Source organism: Phyllostomus hastatus, unplaced genomic scaffold (assembly GCF_019186645.2).
Source record: "Phyllostomus hastatus isolate PE091 unplaced genomic scaffold, TTU_PhHast_1.1 phas_contig_34, whole genome shotgun sequence".
NCBI lineage: Eukaryota > Metazoa > Chordata > Mammalia > Chiroptera > Phyllostomidae > Phyllostomus > Phyllostomus hastatus.
The window spans coordinates 11,045,757-11,063,795 of record NW_025333857.1 but is presented as its reverse complement, the minus strand read 5'-3'; the positions used below and the strand labels follow the sequence as shown (position 1 = coordinate 11,063,795).

Here is an 18,039-nt window from a genome sequence, read left to right as displayed (position 1 = left end):
ATTGACACAATACCAATGTAAGGTACGTGAGGAAAGCTAAATCTCTGTTTGACATCCACCAGAGAACACTCGCAGGAGGGAGAATCTTAGGGTAAAGGCTTTATGCAGTGATGAGACCTCTGTGTTCACCATAGAATCCACACAGGAGAGAAACCATACACTTGTAATAGCTTTCACAAAAGATTCATTCATTACACTACATTGCATGTTGTAAAAATTGTGGAAAATGCTCCAAGTGCAAGGGAAACCTCAATGCTCACCAAAGAACCTACGTAGGAACTAAACCATGTGAGTGTCTATAGCAATGCTGGGTAGTAGAAATATAATGTGAGCCGCAAATGTGAGCCACATATATAATCAAAATTTTCTAGTAGCCACATTAAAAAATAAAAAGAAACAGGTGATATTAATTTTAATAATGTATGTTATGTAACCCCACATGTCAAAATATTATTTCAATATGTAATCAATATAAAACATTATGCATGGCTATTTTACATTTTATTTTTGTGTCCTAAGTCTTTTAAACTCAGTATGTATTTTATACTTACAGCTCATCTGAATTTGAATTCACCACATTTTAAGTGCTCAGTAGCCACATGTGGCTATTGGCCACTGTATTGGACAGCATTGCCAAACCTTTGGTCAGCTGGACAACTTTAATGCCATGAAAGAGTACACTCAATAACACCTCACTCAGTAGCACCAACAGATATCAATTACTTATGTCCAAGTCCTTGTCCTAGCTACAAAATAAGTTAACAGTGATTTGTAACTTATTATTATTCTGGATAGCAAATGACATAATACATGGTAAGCACTTAGAAGAATACTTAGCTTACAATAAGTGCTCTGAAATATTAACATGACTATGTTAATATGTTATATATGACTAAAATATAATTAATTTCTTATTTAACAAATATCTTTTTTTATTTCTAGAATTTCTTTTTAGTTCCTAGGAAGGTCCTTATACAAAAAGGGCAGGATAATTTGTGACAACATGGATGAATCTGGAGGGCATTATGCTAAGTGAAACAGTCCAGACAAAGAAAGACAAACAATATGGTATTACTTACATGTGGAATCTAAACAAAAGAAAAAAAGTTGAACTCATAGAAGCTAAGGTGGTTGTCAGGGGCGTGGTAGGGGGTAGAAGAAGTGGAAAGAGATTGGCCCAAGGGCACAAACTTCCTGTTATAAGATGAATAAGTTCCCAGGATCTAATGAACAGCATTCTGACTGTAGCTAACAGTGTGGTATTGTATACTTGAAATATGCTAGGAGAGTAGATTTTAAGCATTCTTACATACACAAAAAAATCAATAAATGATATCAGAACAGCTACTTAATTGTATACTCAATTGTTTTACAAAAAGGATTAAGTGAAAATATAAAATCTGTAAAGAACTAGAATAAGTATTATCATCAGCTGGGAGAATGTGAGCTGACTGGGAACCTGCAGTGTGGGAAGGACAGCTGATGTTCCTTTGCTCTCTTCCACCTGCTTCCCCACCTTTTTCCCGCCCCATGACTGGATGGAGGGCACAGCTAGAGGAAGAGAGGCAAAAGCCCTACTTTACAGACATCACTGTGGTTCTCTGTTGACTCTTGCAGTTTTGTTTTTTTTTTAAAGAAAAATAGCCAGGTGAGTCATAATGTATTAATTGTGGTAATCATTTCACAATGTACAGTACATATATCACCTTGTACACTTTAAATATGTTATAATTGTATTTGTTAATTTTACCCCAATAAAGCTAAAACTGGAAAAAAATCCCATTGTGCAATTTAAAAAATTAATCTTAAGGAAAAAATAAAACAAAAAGTGCAGGCTGTTCTTTTTGATGTATTATCCTCCTGCCTCTTATAGGAATAAGGAAAAAATTTAAAGTTTTATTCCCCACTCCCATTAACTTTGTTTTAATGGGGGTTATTTGTTCTTATTGGTCCTCTGGACTACTGTTTTGAATGGCTGATTTATTTCATGTCTTGTTATTCATATGTCTGTAATAATAATTCATGGTCTGCTAATATTTATAAATGAAGGACTTGATTATTCAGTAGGGGTAACTGGTGTGGTCACTGCCAGCAATTATGCGGGCTCATGTTTGTTTTTCCTGATTGATTTTCCCCCCGAGTGTGTGTAGGTAGGTGATTGATAAGTTGGTGGTTTGATTTTTCAGCCCTACTTTTCATTTTTGGGAGCTGTCTGCCTGTAGGCCTCTCCTTGGCTGTGCTATAGAATGAGCTGGGTGGCTACTGTTCAGTATGGGTAGCAAGTGTTCAGTCATTTAAAAATGGTAAAATTAAGCACTGGCTGGTGTGGCTCAGCGGATTGAGCACAGGCTGTGAACCAAAGGGTCGATAGTTTGATTCCCAGTCAGGGCACATGCCTGGGTTGTGGGCCAGGTCCTGAGTGGAGGCCACGTGAGGGGCAACCACACATTGATATTTCTTTCCCTCTCTTTCTCCTTCCCTTCCCCTCTGCATAAAAATAAATAAATAAAATCTTTTAAAAAATGGTAAAATTAAGCACTTCATTAGAATATTTGCTTTATATCTATAATATTTAACATGTCATTATATATTTTTAACAGGAATACACACGGCTTGTTAAAAGCCATTATGAAATTATTACAAATGCAAGCTGTTAAGGAAGGACAAGCTGGGGAGAAGAACATTCAGGATATATATTCTATTAGGTAAGCCTTTTCCCCTTTCTTTAAAAAACATGTTTTTTATTGTGTGAATTGTTAAGTTATGAACTGAGACATGCCAATCCATGAAGAATTAGTTATTTCAGAGATTTTGCAAGTGTACTTAAAGCAGGAGGGTAAACTTTCTCACTATGAAAAATAATAGGAGACTAACAAAAGGATTATTACCCAGGGGATAGGTTAGTAGTTAGGAGCCTTGATTTGCCTTTTCTTTGTCATCTATAGAATATAACATGGTAGAATTACTTTAAAAAGAAAAACCATACTGCAACAATTAAAGTGAAATGCAGTAGATTTTATGGGGGAGTTGTGGACAAAAGATAGCACCGTACTTATTTGTGAGTGTGACCTTAACCATTGCCTTGAAAGTCCTAGAAAGCCATTTCTTAAGAGAGGAGCTCCCATCCAGTGAACAGAGTTCTAGTAACCCAGAGGATGCCAGTAACCAATGCATATTGTCTTAGGAACTCTGTTTAGTGATACATCCAGAAATGCCTGCTTCAGAAGAATGAGAACATGGGACCATAAACAAGGGTACTGGTTCTTGGTGGAAAATGGCTTACACAGGCTATGACAATTCAACATGCAAAGTAAAAGATACATGAGGATCCTCATTGGCTTGAGCATACAGAACCTGAAGTTTGGAGCATTTAATACCACAGAAATCAGAAGCTGAGAGGAGTCTGTCCAAAATGTTGACTGGTGTCTACTTGTGTATATTTATAGTGTTTTCCTTTTGAGAATAAGTCAGCAGTATCTTTTGTATTACAATGATCTTTCCTGAAATTTTAGTGGTATTTATGATCTCTTTTATTTTTATGAGTACAATATTGAGAGTTTTTAAAGCCAGTTTTTTTCAAACGAGGCCAGATTTCCATTTTATGCAATTTTTTCTTTTTTTTTTAAGATTTTATTTATTTATTTTTTTTTTAGAGAAGGAAGGGAGGGAGAAAGAGAGAGAGAAACATCAATGTGTGGTTGCTGGGGGCTGTGGCCTGCAACCTAGGCATGTGCCCTGACTGGGAATTGAACCTGCGACACTTTGGTTCGCAGCCCACGCTCAATCCACTGAGCTACACCAGCCAGGGCTGCAATTTTTTCTTAATATGTCTTTTGAATGTCTTCAAAAACACAGAAAAGTTGGGAGATTGTAGTACAATAAGTTAATAAATTTATTTACTTGTTAACTCATTAATTAATTTTTTATTTTTTTTAAGATTTTATTTATTTTTAGAGAGGGAAAGGGAAGGAGAAAGAGAGGGAAAGAAACACCAATGTGTGGTTGCCTCTCATGTGCCCCCCACTTGGGGACCTGGCCTGCAACTCAGGCATGTACCCTGACTGGGAATCGAACCATTGACCCTTCGGTTTGCTGGCCCCTGCTTAATTCATGGAGCCACATCAGCCAGGGCCATTAATTTATTTTTAAACAGGGGAAGCAAAAGGAAAATTATTTGCTATTTGAAAATACTGTGGAAATGTGATATGTAGCATAAACTTTTCCAAACTGATAATATGTTGTTTTTTAACATAGTTTTGCCTCTTGAGGTACAAGGTTTCATTTCAGGTTTGTCTTTGATCCATTACCTTGACCAGAATTGAACGTAAGGAGTAGATGAGCAGATCTTAATATTTCTAGATGAGTCATATGAACATCTGTGTTTTTTCTCCTTTTAAAAAGAAGTTCAAATTCTTGGGCTAGGGTTCCAGGGTAGAAAATGATTTCATTTTATTATTGGATTTCATTTCATTATTGTTCATGGCCAGGGAGGGGTGGGGCATTTATTTATTTATTTATTTTAAGATAGGAAAGCTATTGAAGTTTTTTTTTATATAACAGTTTTATGACAGAAATTGACCCATTTATAGTATACGATTCCCATAGTTTTTAGTATATTCATAAAATTATACAACTATCACCGTAATGAATTCTAGGACTTTTTTTTTATCATTCCAAAAAGAAATTCCTCACCCATTATCTGTTTTTCCACATTTCCCTCCACCCAGTGGGGTGTTTTTAATTTAATTTAATGTTTTCGACCCTGGCTGCTCATTAGAAATATCTGGGCGTGGAACTTACCAATAATCAAATATCCCTGCCCAACTGAGTCATAACCTCTGCCATGAGGCCTCAGCATTTGTATTTTTTAAAAGGCCCAGGTGATTCTGATTTACAGCGAGTACAAGATGGTATGTTAGCTGCTCATTGAGGTGCATTCTTATCCCCTGAGACCTTGTTGGATGGCAGATTCTCTTTCCTTATGGCTAGGACAGACTCCAAATTTTTCTCTGACCAGCTCCCAGGTGCTGCTGCTGGTCTTCCATCAAATAGCAGAGCTACGAACAGCATCAGCAGTACCTGGGGGCTTGGTGGGAATGTACCTTCTCAGACCCCATCTCTGACTGCCTGAATCACAGCCTGCATTCTGGTAAGGTAATTTAGAGGCACCTTAAAGTTTAAGAAGCCCTGTTTAGATGATGGTAAAGGGAAAGTTTCTGTCATGCATAAGAATTAGAGTTACTCTCATTTTCATACTGATTGTCCTCACTGGCTCTGAGTGCTAGACCTTTAGTCATCTGTAATGTTTCACTTATTTTTGTATTTATAATTTATATTCTCTTGTACTTGGTTCTTCTAACTGCAATGTTGTTTTCATAAGATATTAGGTGCTAGGCATGGATAGGGGGCCTAGTTTGAGGAGCTGATATCATAGTGGATACATAAGGTTTGTCCTTAGATTGGTGGCACATTAAGAGGTCCAGAATCAATCGCCTGAGTTGTCATAATCCAGTAATGTTTATGGAGAGCCCTTATGTGAATGGCTGTCTGGCACTATAAATCAGTAGAGTGCAATCGAGTGCGTAAGGGCCTTAAGTTCCTCCAGGGGGGATTGGGGATGACAGAAATGGGGGAGAGGTGAGCCTGACGAGCAGCTTCCCCTAGAGAGAGCTGTGATTACCTGAGTCAAGCACAAAATCATCATGCTGTTTTGGAGCCTTCTTTGCCACATGTTGGTTGGCATTATCACCCAGCCTTGGAGAGGCAACTGATGAGCTATGTTTGAAAGCATAAACAAAGATATGAGAAGCTCAGAACTCCCCTGAGAGGTGTTCCCTGGTTATGCTGTAGGGTTAATTTAAAATGGAAGTGGTATGAAACTTAATTGTAAGCTTTCTGGGAATGAAACTAATCTATGTTTTTATTGGTATTAAGGACTCTGCTAGTAAACTGTTGGGACTTAAGTATTTTTCACTTCTTTTTGTCCTAAGAGCTGACTAACTTGAATTATAGTAAAACAGAATATGTGGTCATTTTAAGTGAGGCTGTGCTGAGTTGCATAACTCATGCCAGTATGGGAGAAAAGAGAGAGGGAGATGTGAGGGCCCAAAATGTTAGCCAGTGGCTTCCTTGGTCCCTGTGAATTTCTTGAAGGGGATCTAGAGTGGGTTTTCTCTTCATTGACCCTAGACCTCAGTGGTTCTTAAACTTCCCGTGCATAAGAATCATCTGGGGAGCTTGCTAAAAGTATAGCTTCTCAAACCCACTTCCCAGAGATTCTCATTCATGCAGTCAGTTTTGCGTGAGACTCTGAATCAGCATGTTTGTCCAGTTAGTCAGTGATATGGATATAGGTCGTTTGTGGATCACACCTGAGAAATACTGCTTGAGCTCCTGGGAGTTTTATGGTACCACATATGAGCTGCAAGGAACCCCTTGGGTACACTCACAGGTGGTTCCTGAGTGGCCTAATCATTTCTCCTTGCCTCTGCTCCGTATTTGGGAGGGAAAAGGTCTGTATGTTTTTAAGTTGCAAGGCACCAATTTCCTCTTGTCATATCCACTATGGGCAGTAGTGGCCTAGAGCAGAACCAAAGAATAATTCTAAAGGGAAAGCAATCCAATGAGAGCAAGCCCCATATAGATACAGGGGGAAAATATGTAAGAGATTTAAACTCATTGCTCTGTTCAGTGAAATAATGCCATGGTCCGAACACATTAGTGTTCTTCCTAGTTGGGGGGTGGATGGCTGTAGGAGGAGGAGAGAACCCTCAGCACCCTCCCAGAAAGCACTACTGGTGTTTAGTGTTTACAGTGCATATGCAGCTCATCCTCAGTGTTTGATGTGTGTGTCTGGAACATGCCTGCAAACCTGCATTTTAATAAGAGACTTGTATATACAGATGGTCTGTTCACCATGCTTTGAGATGCACTAGATTAGATTGTGTGCAGCTAATAAAGTTCCTGTTGCTTAAGTGGAACTTTCTTTAGTTTTGTGGCTTAAACAAGATTAAATGGGGATATTTAAGTAGGGTTTCAACTTCCAGTGCCTTTGAGGATGGGGAAAGTTGGAAGAACAATGCAGTATGTTTGACTGGGTGATTAAATGAAGAGCATATGCCAAGTGTTAAAACCTTGGGTCTCTCAATCTGGGAGCACATTAGAGCCCTCTGAGGAGCTTTGAAGTGTGCAGACGCCTGGGTACTTCCTGGAATGACTGGAGTGTCAGCCTCGGGCATTGGTGTTTTTTCAAAGCTTCCTGGGTGGTTTCTTATTTTTCTCCTTTCACTTTTACTTGGTCTGAATTCCTTTGGGTTAGCTTGAACTCCATTTTTCCTGTAACACACGTATATTTAAGTTAAGCACTCTTGACTATTGACCATACAGGAATTTCAGCAGAGAACTGATATTTGGCTGGTGTTTTGGTTGCAAGAAGAATAACTAAACTAAATTTTTATTATTTATAAATTACTAAAGGGTCATTTTCTCATTTGCTTTATAATGTGCCATTTTCTACCCTGAAATTTTATCATGTGCTTTTGCTTTTAATTTTTCCTCTGCATATTCATATTATGGCAGTCTCCTTAAGAGCTCTTCTCTCAGCTGAAGTGAGGAAATAGCTGTGAATTCATGAGCAGTAACTGCTTGTTCCAGAATTCGTGCATCATTCTGATGTGCCAGACAGTGGCTGACATGCACAAATATCAAATGTGAAGAATGTTATTTGTGGAAAGGCTTGGTCTGATCAACATCAAGCTGTACTTTCTGAAATAAGAGAATATTAAATGTTTTTTGGCAGATGTGTGCTCTGAAATGGGTGATTAGGCCAACAGTAATGGATAGTTAATATCCTGAGTAAATTAAAGTTATGCAGTCTATATGTGTATTTTTTTCATCCATTTGTGCAGTGTTACATAGTTTATTCAGATGGAGATTTGATTTTAAGAACTTCAAGACTTGTGTTCTAAAGGCTGAGGTACTTTTTAATGAATATTGATTTTTTTTTTCATTTATCTCTTAAGGCAAATGCATCCATTCCTTGCGTGAAAAGAGAAAAACAAGAGAAAGTCCCAAGATAATACACAGAGTGCACTAAGACTAGTTTGTGATTGTCGGTATCAAACAATAGCCCAGTGCAGACCAGGCGGCTCAGTTGGTTGGTTGGAGTGTAATCGCGTACACCAAAAAGGTTACGGGTCCGATTCCCAATCAGGGCACATACCTAGGTTGTGGGTTCAGTCCCTGGTTGGGGTGACTATGAGAGGCAACTGATCCATTTTTCTCCCGTGTGCTCGCTCTCTCTCTTTCTCTCTCTCTCTCAAGTCAATGAATATATCCTCAGATGAGGACTGAAAAAGGGAAGGGAAGGAAGAAAATCATAACCCAGTTTTAATTCTGGTAACTAGCTCTTTTTTAGCATTAAACTGTTTATGCTTTTTCTCTCATATCCATTTCGAAGGACTAGATGAAGTCAGCCATGCAGAGAGCAACAGGAAGGAAGCTGCAGATACAAGGAAAAGCATGTGCTTAGATGCTGCTGTGTGGACAAGCCTGGTGCACTGGAGAAATTAAGGGGAGGCAAAGTAGTTGGAACTTAGTGTTCAGGGAGGCAGAGGCCTAGGCAGAGGCTCAGGGTAGGTGGCTGTGGCCTAGAATATAACAAGATCATAGCAAAGACTTTGGGTTTTATTTAAAGAGTAGTTGGAATTCAATGAAGATTTTTCTTTTTAACTTACTATTTTAAAATAATTTTAATGTTCCAGAAAAGTTGCAAGAATAGGGTAAAAGACTCTTTCACCATTTATCAAGATTTCATCACTTTCTTTTATACTTTGCCACATTTTCTTTATCATTCTCTATATAAAATTGAGCAGAAAAAAACCCAGAATATTTGGGAATAGATTGCTTATATTCAATAATATGTTTCCCAAGAACAAAAATATTCTTTTATATTACCAGAGTATAGTCATCAAATTGAGAAAATTTAACATTGTTACAATGTTTCAATCTATAGTCCATATCCCAGTTTTGTCATTTGTCCTTTTATACCTTTTTCCCTTTTATTTCCAGTGTATAGGATCTAGTGTAGGATGATATGCTGCCTTTAGTTGTCATATCTTTTTAGTCTTTTAAAATTGGGAACTCTTCCTCATTCTTTCTCTTTAACGGCATTGACAACTTTGGATACCATGGAAGTGACACTTGTCAGGATATTACAGGTGGAGGCACTAATGTTCGTCTTGCCCTCATTGGTGATTTTAATTTTGGTCACTCATTCAAGGTCATAATCTGATTTCTCTACTGTATAGTTATTTTCTTCTTGCAATTAATAAGCAGTCTCTGAGACACTTTGAGACCATGCAAATATTCTGTTTCTCAGTAAGCTCACAAACCCCCAGTCAGTTTTCTCTGATGATTTCAAAATGGTTATTTCCCAACCCCAACACTCCCTTCATATGTACTAGTGACAGTGGCAATAGAGGTAAGTTTTAGGAGTGGAAACAATAGGAATCCCCAGAAATTTGCTTAATATATAGATTCTAAAGCTCTACCTCTGTAGATCATGATTTAGAAAGGTTGGGTGGGAGCCTTGTGAATATTAGAATTTGTATATTTTTAAAAAGTTCCAGGGGGTCCTGATGTAGAACTAGGTTTGGAAATCATTGGACAAATGGTCCATGTACCAAACAGTGTCCTGGTGTTTTGTAACGACATTTGAAAAAGACACACCTTTCTTTCCTCCCACATCTGCATCTTTAAGATGGATAAAATTAAGCTCTCAATCTGGGACACTGAGGTAAATAAATGAGACTATGATTTGAACTTATTTCTTTATAGGTAAATCCAAGTTCTTATGATTATTTATATTGGGCATATACTTATGGTTCACATGATACATATGAATTTTCCTGAAATCAAGACTAGGTAACCTAAATTTAAAACAGTATGTGGCTGAGTTAAGTTTTGAATATTTTAATGTCTTTTTTATTGAGATATAATGCACTATACAATGAAATTCACCCTTTTAAAATATACAGTTCCATGTTTTTTATTATATTTACAAAGTCGTTTAACCATTGCTGCTCTCTGATTCCAGGATATTTTCACCACCCCCAAAGGAAGCACTACGCCCATTTGCAGTCAGTTATTTCCAACACCGCATGTTTTCAGCCCCCAGAACGTTACTTTTATCTGTGGGTTTGATTCTTCTGGACATTTCATATGAATATAATCATATAATGTGTGGCCTTTTATGACTGGCTTCTTCCACTTAGCATAATGTTTTCAAGGTTTATCTATATTGTAGTATGATTAGTACTTCATTTTTTATGGCTGAATAATACTACATAGGATGGATTACCACATTTTATTCTGTAATATGTTTGCATGCTTATCAATGAATTTTTAGTGTTCTTGCATTTTACATTTATTTCTGAAGTCAAACCACTTCTTGTAAGTTCCTGAAAAGAAACCTCTTAGTCTTTAAGAGTAGTAGTTAGTGTTTTTCATTTCTATGCAGATTTCCTTATTACATTTACTATCTTAATGAGGTTGCTTAGATTCTTGCAATACTAAAATACTGACCATCAGCTCTTAAATTATAGTTTTGTTGTCAAAGTAAGCATTTTGCTTTTTGAGGGGTTTGATTATTTCAATAATTGAATATATTATCCAGGGATCCCCTGAGCTGCAGGTGCTTAGTTTTATTTAGCATAAAGTAAGCATGACAGCATGACTTAATCCTTTGTACTATGCGCTTGGGCTTCCATAAGGGATTGGAGCCAGCAGAATACATTAATATAATTTATTTTGCTGAAATTATAGAAACTTTAATAGTTACGGAGCCCAGATTTCTGGGCGGAACTCATAGTATGTAACCTGTTTTTAGGGGAAAGTGGTGCTTGCTTCATAGTTTCTTTGGAAGTGGTGTTTTAACTAGGCTGCGTTACAGCAGTTACCTTAGATATACTTAGTTTTAATTCACTGATACGTTTTTTGGAGTTGGGGCAGGGGGTCAGGATCTTCCTTGATAATCTCACAAAATGTTTGTCTTTCTCCTAGAAAATGTATGCATATATGTACTTAAAATTTTACATATAATTTCAGAGGGCTTGTGAATTTTTGCTTTAATGGATGAGTAGACATCTTTATAGAAAAATCAGGAAAAAAAAGATGGATAAGAAAGGAGTATTCATGTCCCTGAAAAAGTCCAGAAGAGTTAAGGATAGGAAAGAAATGAGGACAGTAAATGGGGAAGTACAGCCGATAATACTATCCAAGGGCCAGCTGTCTCTTTGCATTTTGATTCTTTCTGTGGAACAGCATGTTTTGCTTACATCTTTATTTATTCTTTCTCTCTCCTCTTCCCCACCCAGGGAAGTCTTTGCTCACAGTTTATGGTTCTAATCACCTGGGGTTTATCCCTGGGACTTAGAATCAGACCTAAAGAATAAGCTACAGATATTGAACAGTCATCTAGTTAGCAATTGCCACTAGAAAATGCTTCATAGGCTACTCAAAGTGTGGATGTTTAATTTAAAGTTGTATGGTAATTTGCCAATAAATGTCTTAAGACCACAAAATATTTTAATTTTTGCCTTATTAACCTATTTACCTCTAGTTTGTTTTGCAATCATAGCATGTGACTTAGTAATATAAGCTCTGTATCCCCAGCTCTGTATTTTTATGTTTTTTCCCCAACCATCACTCTATACCTAAAATAACCCCACACTCCTGACACTGGCAGACACCTTTGCATTAAATCCCTGATCCTATGAAAGTGATGTATCATTGACTTGCACAGTTGAAACCTATATAACTTTATTAACCAATGTCACTGCAATAAATTTGAGAAAAATCCCTTCCCCTCAAAACAGGGATTCTGTGAAAGTTCATTGTGAGGGCAGAATCATCATAAAATGAAACATATGTATTTTCAAATAAAAGCTATACTCTCCCTATTTACCTTATCCAAAGAAAAAATAAATTTAGTCAAAAATGTCAAAATTAAAATCACTTTTTCTCTGAGTCTTTTTCTGGGAGCTTGTATGGGAACCATGAATTGATCATTCCTTCTTTCCCCCACTCCATTCTGTTAAGATGCACGTATTGCCATGTATTGGAAGGATAAAACGTTTTTTTCTTAAAACACTATGGAATATATAATGAGTTATAATTATTGTTTTATTTTATAGTAATATTCATTGTGGAATCTTCATAATTTTGCAGTATGCATTTTTTTAACTTAAAATCTACAGAGCTTTTAAAAAATCCCTTTTTGGCTTCTAACTAGTACACTCAAATCAAAATTCAGAGCAGGTAGAGAATAGCTTTTAAAATGCATATTTGATGTAGTAAGTGCTATGCTATGCTTCTGAAAGTGCCAGGGTCACAGCTGTACACAGAAAAGGCATGGTGACTGCAGGCATTTTTTCCTTACACAGAAAAGGCAATCTCTCTCTATCAGTGGATTTATGATGTAAATCAAATCTTGGCTTTCCTATATTCAGAGATGTAGCAGAAAATTTGAGATGACCTAAAGGTTACGAATAACTTTTGCTTTTTGATTTGCCTACCACAAGACTAATTTTTAACTACTCTTTTCTGTTAAGATTAATGCGCTTATACTTGGAGAGGTGAATCTAGTTATACACCTTAGTTGACCATCGCTTCTGTGCTAGTGGAACCATGAATTGATCATTCCTTCCTTCCTCCGCTCCATTCTGTTAAGATGCACGTATTGCCATGTGTTGGAAATATTACTAAAGGGTGGGAGCACTGCAGTATTAGGTACCAGTTCTGCATACTTCCTGTGCTTTTAAATTTTTTTTCTTTAATCCACATGGACTTTGAAACAGTGTACTGGTGGGGCTATGATAAGTTGGTTTAATGATCCAAAGAGTTTAAAAGTGTGGTTTGGGGAAAATGTGTGTATGTGTAATACATTTATTGTAGATGTACATTTAACACTGAAAGGGAAACAAAAGATATAAGACATAGATCCAGCTTTCAAGCTGCTTTTGTTCTAGTGTAAGGTACAAGCCTACCTGCATGATAATCATAATAGTACTCCATTTATGGAGTATTCTGTGTGCTGGTACTATGGTAAATGCTTTATTTAAAATAGCCATTAAAACATTTACAAATTATGAAATAGGGAAGTGAAGTGCCGAAGAATGTACAACACATTCATTCATTGTGGTACGAGGAGAAAAACAACACACAGTGAAGGAGAGATTAGAGGCGCTAAATAGGCCAATGAAGGGTGACCTGGCTCCCTGGTTTGTATTGATTTTAATCTTTAGAAACAATGTTATTTATTCTCTTTTAAGAAGAAAGCAGAATCTATTGGATGTCTCAAGAGTTAGAATGTTCTTATTTAAAAATTTCTGTGGGCTCCTTGTTGCAACACTTCTCTCTGAAATAAAAAAATATATAGGGTGATTTATCTCTTCAAGATAAAAATGGATACTTTTAGGTCTCAGATTTTAATAGACATTGTTCTTAGAGTTATTTTAACTTGACATGGAATTATTAATAGTTGAGAGCTGTCTTCACTGCTTTCTGCTTTTACAGGGTTTGTTTCTACCTCTAGTTCTGAGCAGTATGAAGGTTAGGGCTTTAATGGGTGTCTTAGGTTATATAACTTTAGCACTAGAAGGTACTTAGCCTGATTTCCTTATTTTACAGATAAAGAAATTGCCTAAGAAAGGTTAATTATCTTGCCTGAGATCACACAATTTGTTGCAGAGCCAGAATGTAAATTGGAACTCTTGATTCTTAATTCAGTGCTTTCCTCTATTATTTTACCTCATCTCTCCACTTGTATTTTATTCTGAGACAAAATAGCAGTATAACAGTAAATAATTTTGATGATACTATGTAGGCATTGCTTATGTCATAATAACAATAACAATGCCCCAAATTTGTTTATCAAAGCTTGTGTAGTTTATTATCTGCCACTGTTTTACCAGTGATCAGGTTGATTGTATGGTCAACCCATCTATCATTTTGAATGAAGTATTGTAGTCCATTTACTCTGTAACTTGAATAGTAGGCCTGAGGATAATTGAAATTTTTAGGTATAACCCAGGTTTTGTTTTGGTGTTCTTTTGTACCACATTATTTCTTTTTTGATCAACAGTGCTTCTAAATAAGAGCAAAGTTGACTTATTTAAATTGTCAGCCCTTCATTTACCTCGAGCTTTTCCAGTTAAGTGTACTTGAAAGAAGTGGAATGGCTAATAAGCACTGAGTGAGAGTAAGAAGGAAAAGAAAAAGCTTGAATAATCCATAAATTGAATAATTAATCCTTGAATATATCAAGAGTGAACTTAGCCTTATGACATTTTAAATGCTCAAATTATAATATTTTATTTTTTTAAATATTTTATTTTTTAGGGAGGGAGGAAGGGAAGGAGCAAGGGAGAGAAACATCATTGTGTGGTTGCCTCCCACATGACCCCTACTGGGGACTCTGTCCACAATCCAGACATGTGCCCTGACTGTGAATCAAGGCAGTGACTCTTTGGTCAAAACTAACTTTTAAAAAGTAGATAGATATTTAACATTTTGGGGGCGTGAGGAGCTGGAAGGGGTGGAGGATAACTGACTGATAAGGGGAATGTATTAAAAAGCACTTCAGTGCTTTGTGATCACACAAAAACTATGTGGTAACTTGTTTGATTTTCTTTTTTTTTTTAATTGTTGTTCAAGTACAGTTTTATGCCTTTTACCCCTATCCCAAACCGCCCCCCCCACATTGAAGACATTGATTTTCTTTTTAAGTTGTTATAAATGCTGCCACTAGCTGGCTTCTTATGTCATGATGGTGCTTTTCAGAAGTAAAACACATAGATAAAATCATTGCAGTTGCTGTGCTATTCTCTTTACTCATGTTTACTTGAACATGACCTACTGAACTTTTCATTTAAGAGTATCAGTTGATGTGTCATGCCTGAGATGCTTTTAGGATTTGTTAAATTTGTTGTTAAGTATCTGTGGCAACCATAGTAGAAGCAAGTTCTAGACAGGTTTAACTGCCAACGAATTTGAAATTTAGAAATGTGATTTTTATATGATTTTTTTGAGTTTTAGTGTAAAGAAATTGCTTAGAGTGATTCCTTGTAATGGCAGTAACCTCATCAGCCAGAAATAGCCTGTGCTTTAGTAAAACATGCTGCCAGCAAGTGATGTTAGTGTGTGATAGATTAGGTGAGGTTGAGCAGAAAATAAAGAGATGGTGTTATAATAGCCAGAACTGTGTAGTAGTGTCAGAGAGGTGTTTAAGATGAGTGTTTGAATGTGATGGATCTGACATACTTTTCTGTTTAAGAGAGAAAACAAAAATCAGAAAACTTTCTAATTCCTAACAACTTTCCTCTTCTGTGGTGGTTTACTGGTAGTGGTTCTCATCCCAGGCAACACATTAAAATTGCCAGAGGAGTTTTTTAAAATTACTAATGCTTGGGCTCCATTCCTAGCAACCTGAATATAATTGAGACCTGGACATTGGTATTTTTTTTAAAGAGCTCCACAGATGACTCTAACTTGCAGACACAGTTAAGAACCACTCCTTTATAGCAGTGCATCAGAATTATTTGTAGGGCTATTAAGTCTGGGCTGGAGCCTGGGATTTATTTACATTTCTAACAAGTTCCCAGGTGATGCTGATATTGCAGGTAAGGTGATCACACTTTCAGAACTACCAAGAAGCCTGTCTTAAAAAATCAATTTCAGTGAAACTAGTCTGCTTGTTTTTATTTTCTTTAAATCATCACTAGTGATATTTTGTTCAGTTAAAAATTACATTATGTATTTGATTCCTTTTATAGTAAAAACATGGATATTTCTCTTTTTGAATTTATAATAAGGATTTACATTTTATTTTTAAAATTTTTTGGAGGAAAAAGTCACTTCCATACTAACTCAAAACCTTGTATAGTGTTTCAGAGTTTAAGATTCTAATGAATTTAGAGTTTCTTGTAGACTCTTTGAGCTATTTAAAATAGCTTGTGCTTTTATTCTTTTTCTTATTTAAGAATTCTTCAGAGTTCAGATCTTATGTTTTATATAGGTTTTTAGGTATCTTAATTAATGTAGACCAAATAAAAAGATTCATCCCCATTCAAGAGAAATTTGAAGCATTTTCAATTTGGACAGATTGTTGTTTGAGGTGGGAGAAATATTTTCTTTTTCCCATATTAAATATACTGAGGGAACATGGAGTCATACCCTGAGAGAAATGGGGTAAGTGGGAACAGAAAAGAGATAGTGCTTACAAGTTGGGGCAATGTTAGAGAAAATGGAACATTCCAGGTTCCTAAGGAGAGTAGCAGGAGAAGGAGGCATGACTTTCAAGAGTAAAGGAATCAAGGGATGGAGATGAGAGAGCTACTGGATTCAGGAGCTTGGTTGGCCATAGAGCTGTTGAGTGGCAGAGTCCATTCTGGGCTTTGGGTCTCTAAGACTTGGGGTTCATTCTATTTTCTGTAAAACAGTTTAAAGGAAAAAAATGTCAGTTCTAATGAAGCAACTTGCCAACAAATGAAGCAGATAATTTTGTGACAATTATGAATCCTGCAAAAAAGTCTATAGATGGCATTGGCTTTTTTTTTTTCCTGCTGTATTTGGATATTGAGAATGTATAGTCCTGAAATGACAGTTTCCAATGGGCTTTTCTGTGTGTTTCAGAAATCACCCTCAGCCTTTGATCACTGTGCTTGAACACAGACCTGATTGCTGGCCAGTACTTTTGCAGCAGCTGACAGCTTTTTTCCAGCAATGCCCTGAAAGGTAATGTAAAATAAAATAACTGAGGGTGATGGAATGGTATATGCTAATTTTAGAGCTTGGTTTTTCTTTTTAAGCTGCTTTGGCTGAAGAAATGTCTTTAAGCATATATACTTTTGTATTTCCTTAAGAGTAAGGAAATAAAAACCTACCACATTTATTGATTGTTTAAATATTAAATATAAGATAAGCTATTATTAAAGAAGTTAAACATTGGTTAGTTAGGAAAGTTTATTAGAAATATTCAGTGAACTACTATACATTTAAAAAATTTTAATGACAAATCATTTTAATAGTTGTGTTAAACAATTAATGTAAAGCAAAAGAACATAAATCAGTTTCTCCTAGTAATAATATGAAACAGGGTATAAAGTCTTGATACTCCATACACAATACGTGTAGAAGATAGTTCCTCCCCCCCAACCCCACAAATTGATTAGTGAGTTAAACTCTCCCTGTTTGAAACCTGCCAAGTGGGATCAAGTGATAGTTCCAGCTGGGATTAGGTAGCAACCATATGAGCAGTTAGTTTAGCTTCAGCAGGACCTCCTGATGTTCCTCTACACTGCCCCCTTTCTTTTATTCTTATAACCATGACACCAGCTTAGGTCACCATCTTTTGCCTTTTGTGACTTGTTTGTAACTGACATTTTTGCCTCTAATTTCATGTTACTCAAATCTGTTCTCTGTGTAGAGAGTGATATATCCAGAGAGCAAATATTATTGTATCACTCCTTTACTTAAATCACCACACCTGTGGTTTTCATACTGCACTTGAAATGTGTGGGCTAAGTACAGGGAATCCCTTACCCCCTTCGGGTCTGTTTTTGTAAAACTTATATGTTGATAGCTTATGGAAGCTTTATATTAAAAAAAAAAGAGAGTTTGGTTTCAGAAATAGTTGGAAAATCCCCAGGCTACAAGATAAAATCAAGTATATTATTCTAGGCTCTGTGTATGATATGGTTTCACCTGTTTTACCAGTTTTATCATCTGTCTTTATCTCACAATTCATGACCTGTGTACCCAACAATACGCTGACTTCCACACAGGAAGCAGTGCTGTTCTCTTGCCTCTGTGCTTCTGTTAGTACCCACCTTCATCTCTTAAACCTTACCACAACCCTTTCCCAATTTCTCTCTTAAAACTCCGTTTAAGCTTTCTCTCTCCTAGAAGGTCATTGCTTACCACAGGCTCACTTAGGTATATTTTATATGCTCCCATAATTTCAGTTGTGATTTCTTACAT

The 18,039-nt window shown here is 36.4% G+C and overlaps 1 protein-coding gene across 4 annotated transcripts in view; it reads left to right on the top strand.

The window, feature by feature from the left end:
* The window catches only part of FOCAD (focadhesin), a 310,882-nt gene that overhangs the window by 56,551 nt on the left and 236,292 nt on the right, over window positions 1-18,039 (top strand). For all 4 annotated transcript variants that reach the window (XM_045840183.1, XM_045840184.1, XM_045840185.1 and 1 more), the window contains 2 exons: window positions 2,601-2,705; window positions 16,693-16,794. In XM_045840183.1, the coding sequence (XP_045696139.1) occupies window positions 2,601-2,705; window positions 16,693-16,794 (207 nt within the window). The remainder of the gene's footprint in view (window positions 1-2,600; window positions 2,706-16,692; window positions 16,795-18,039) is intronic.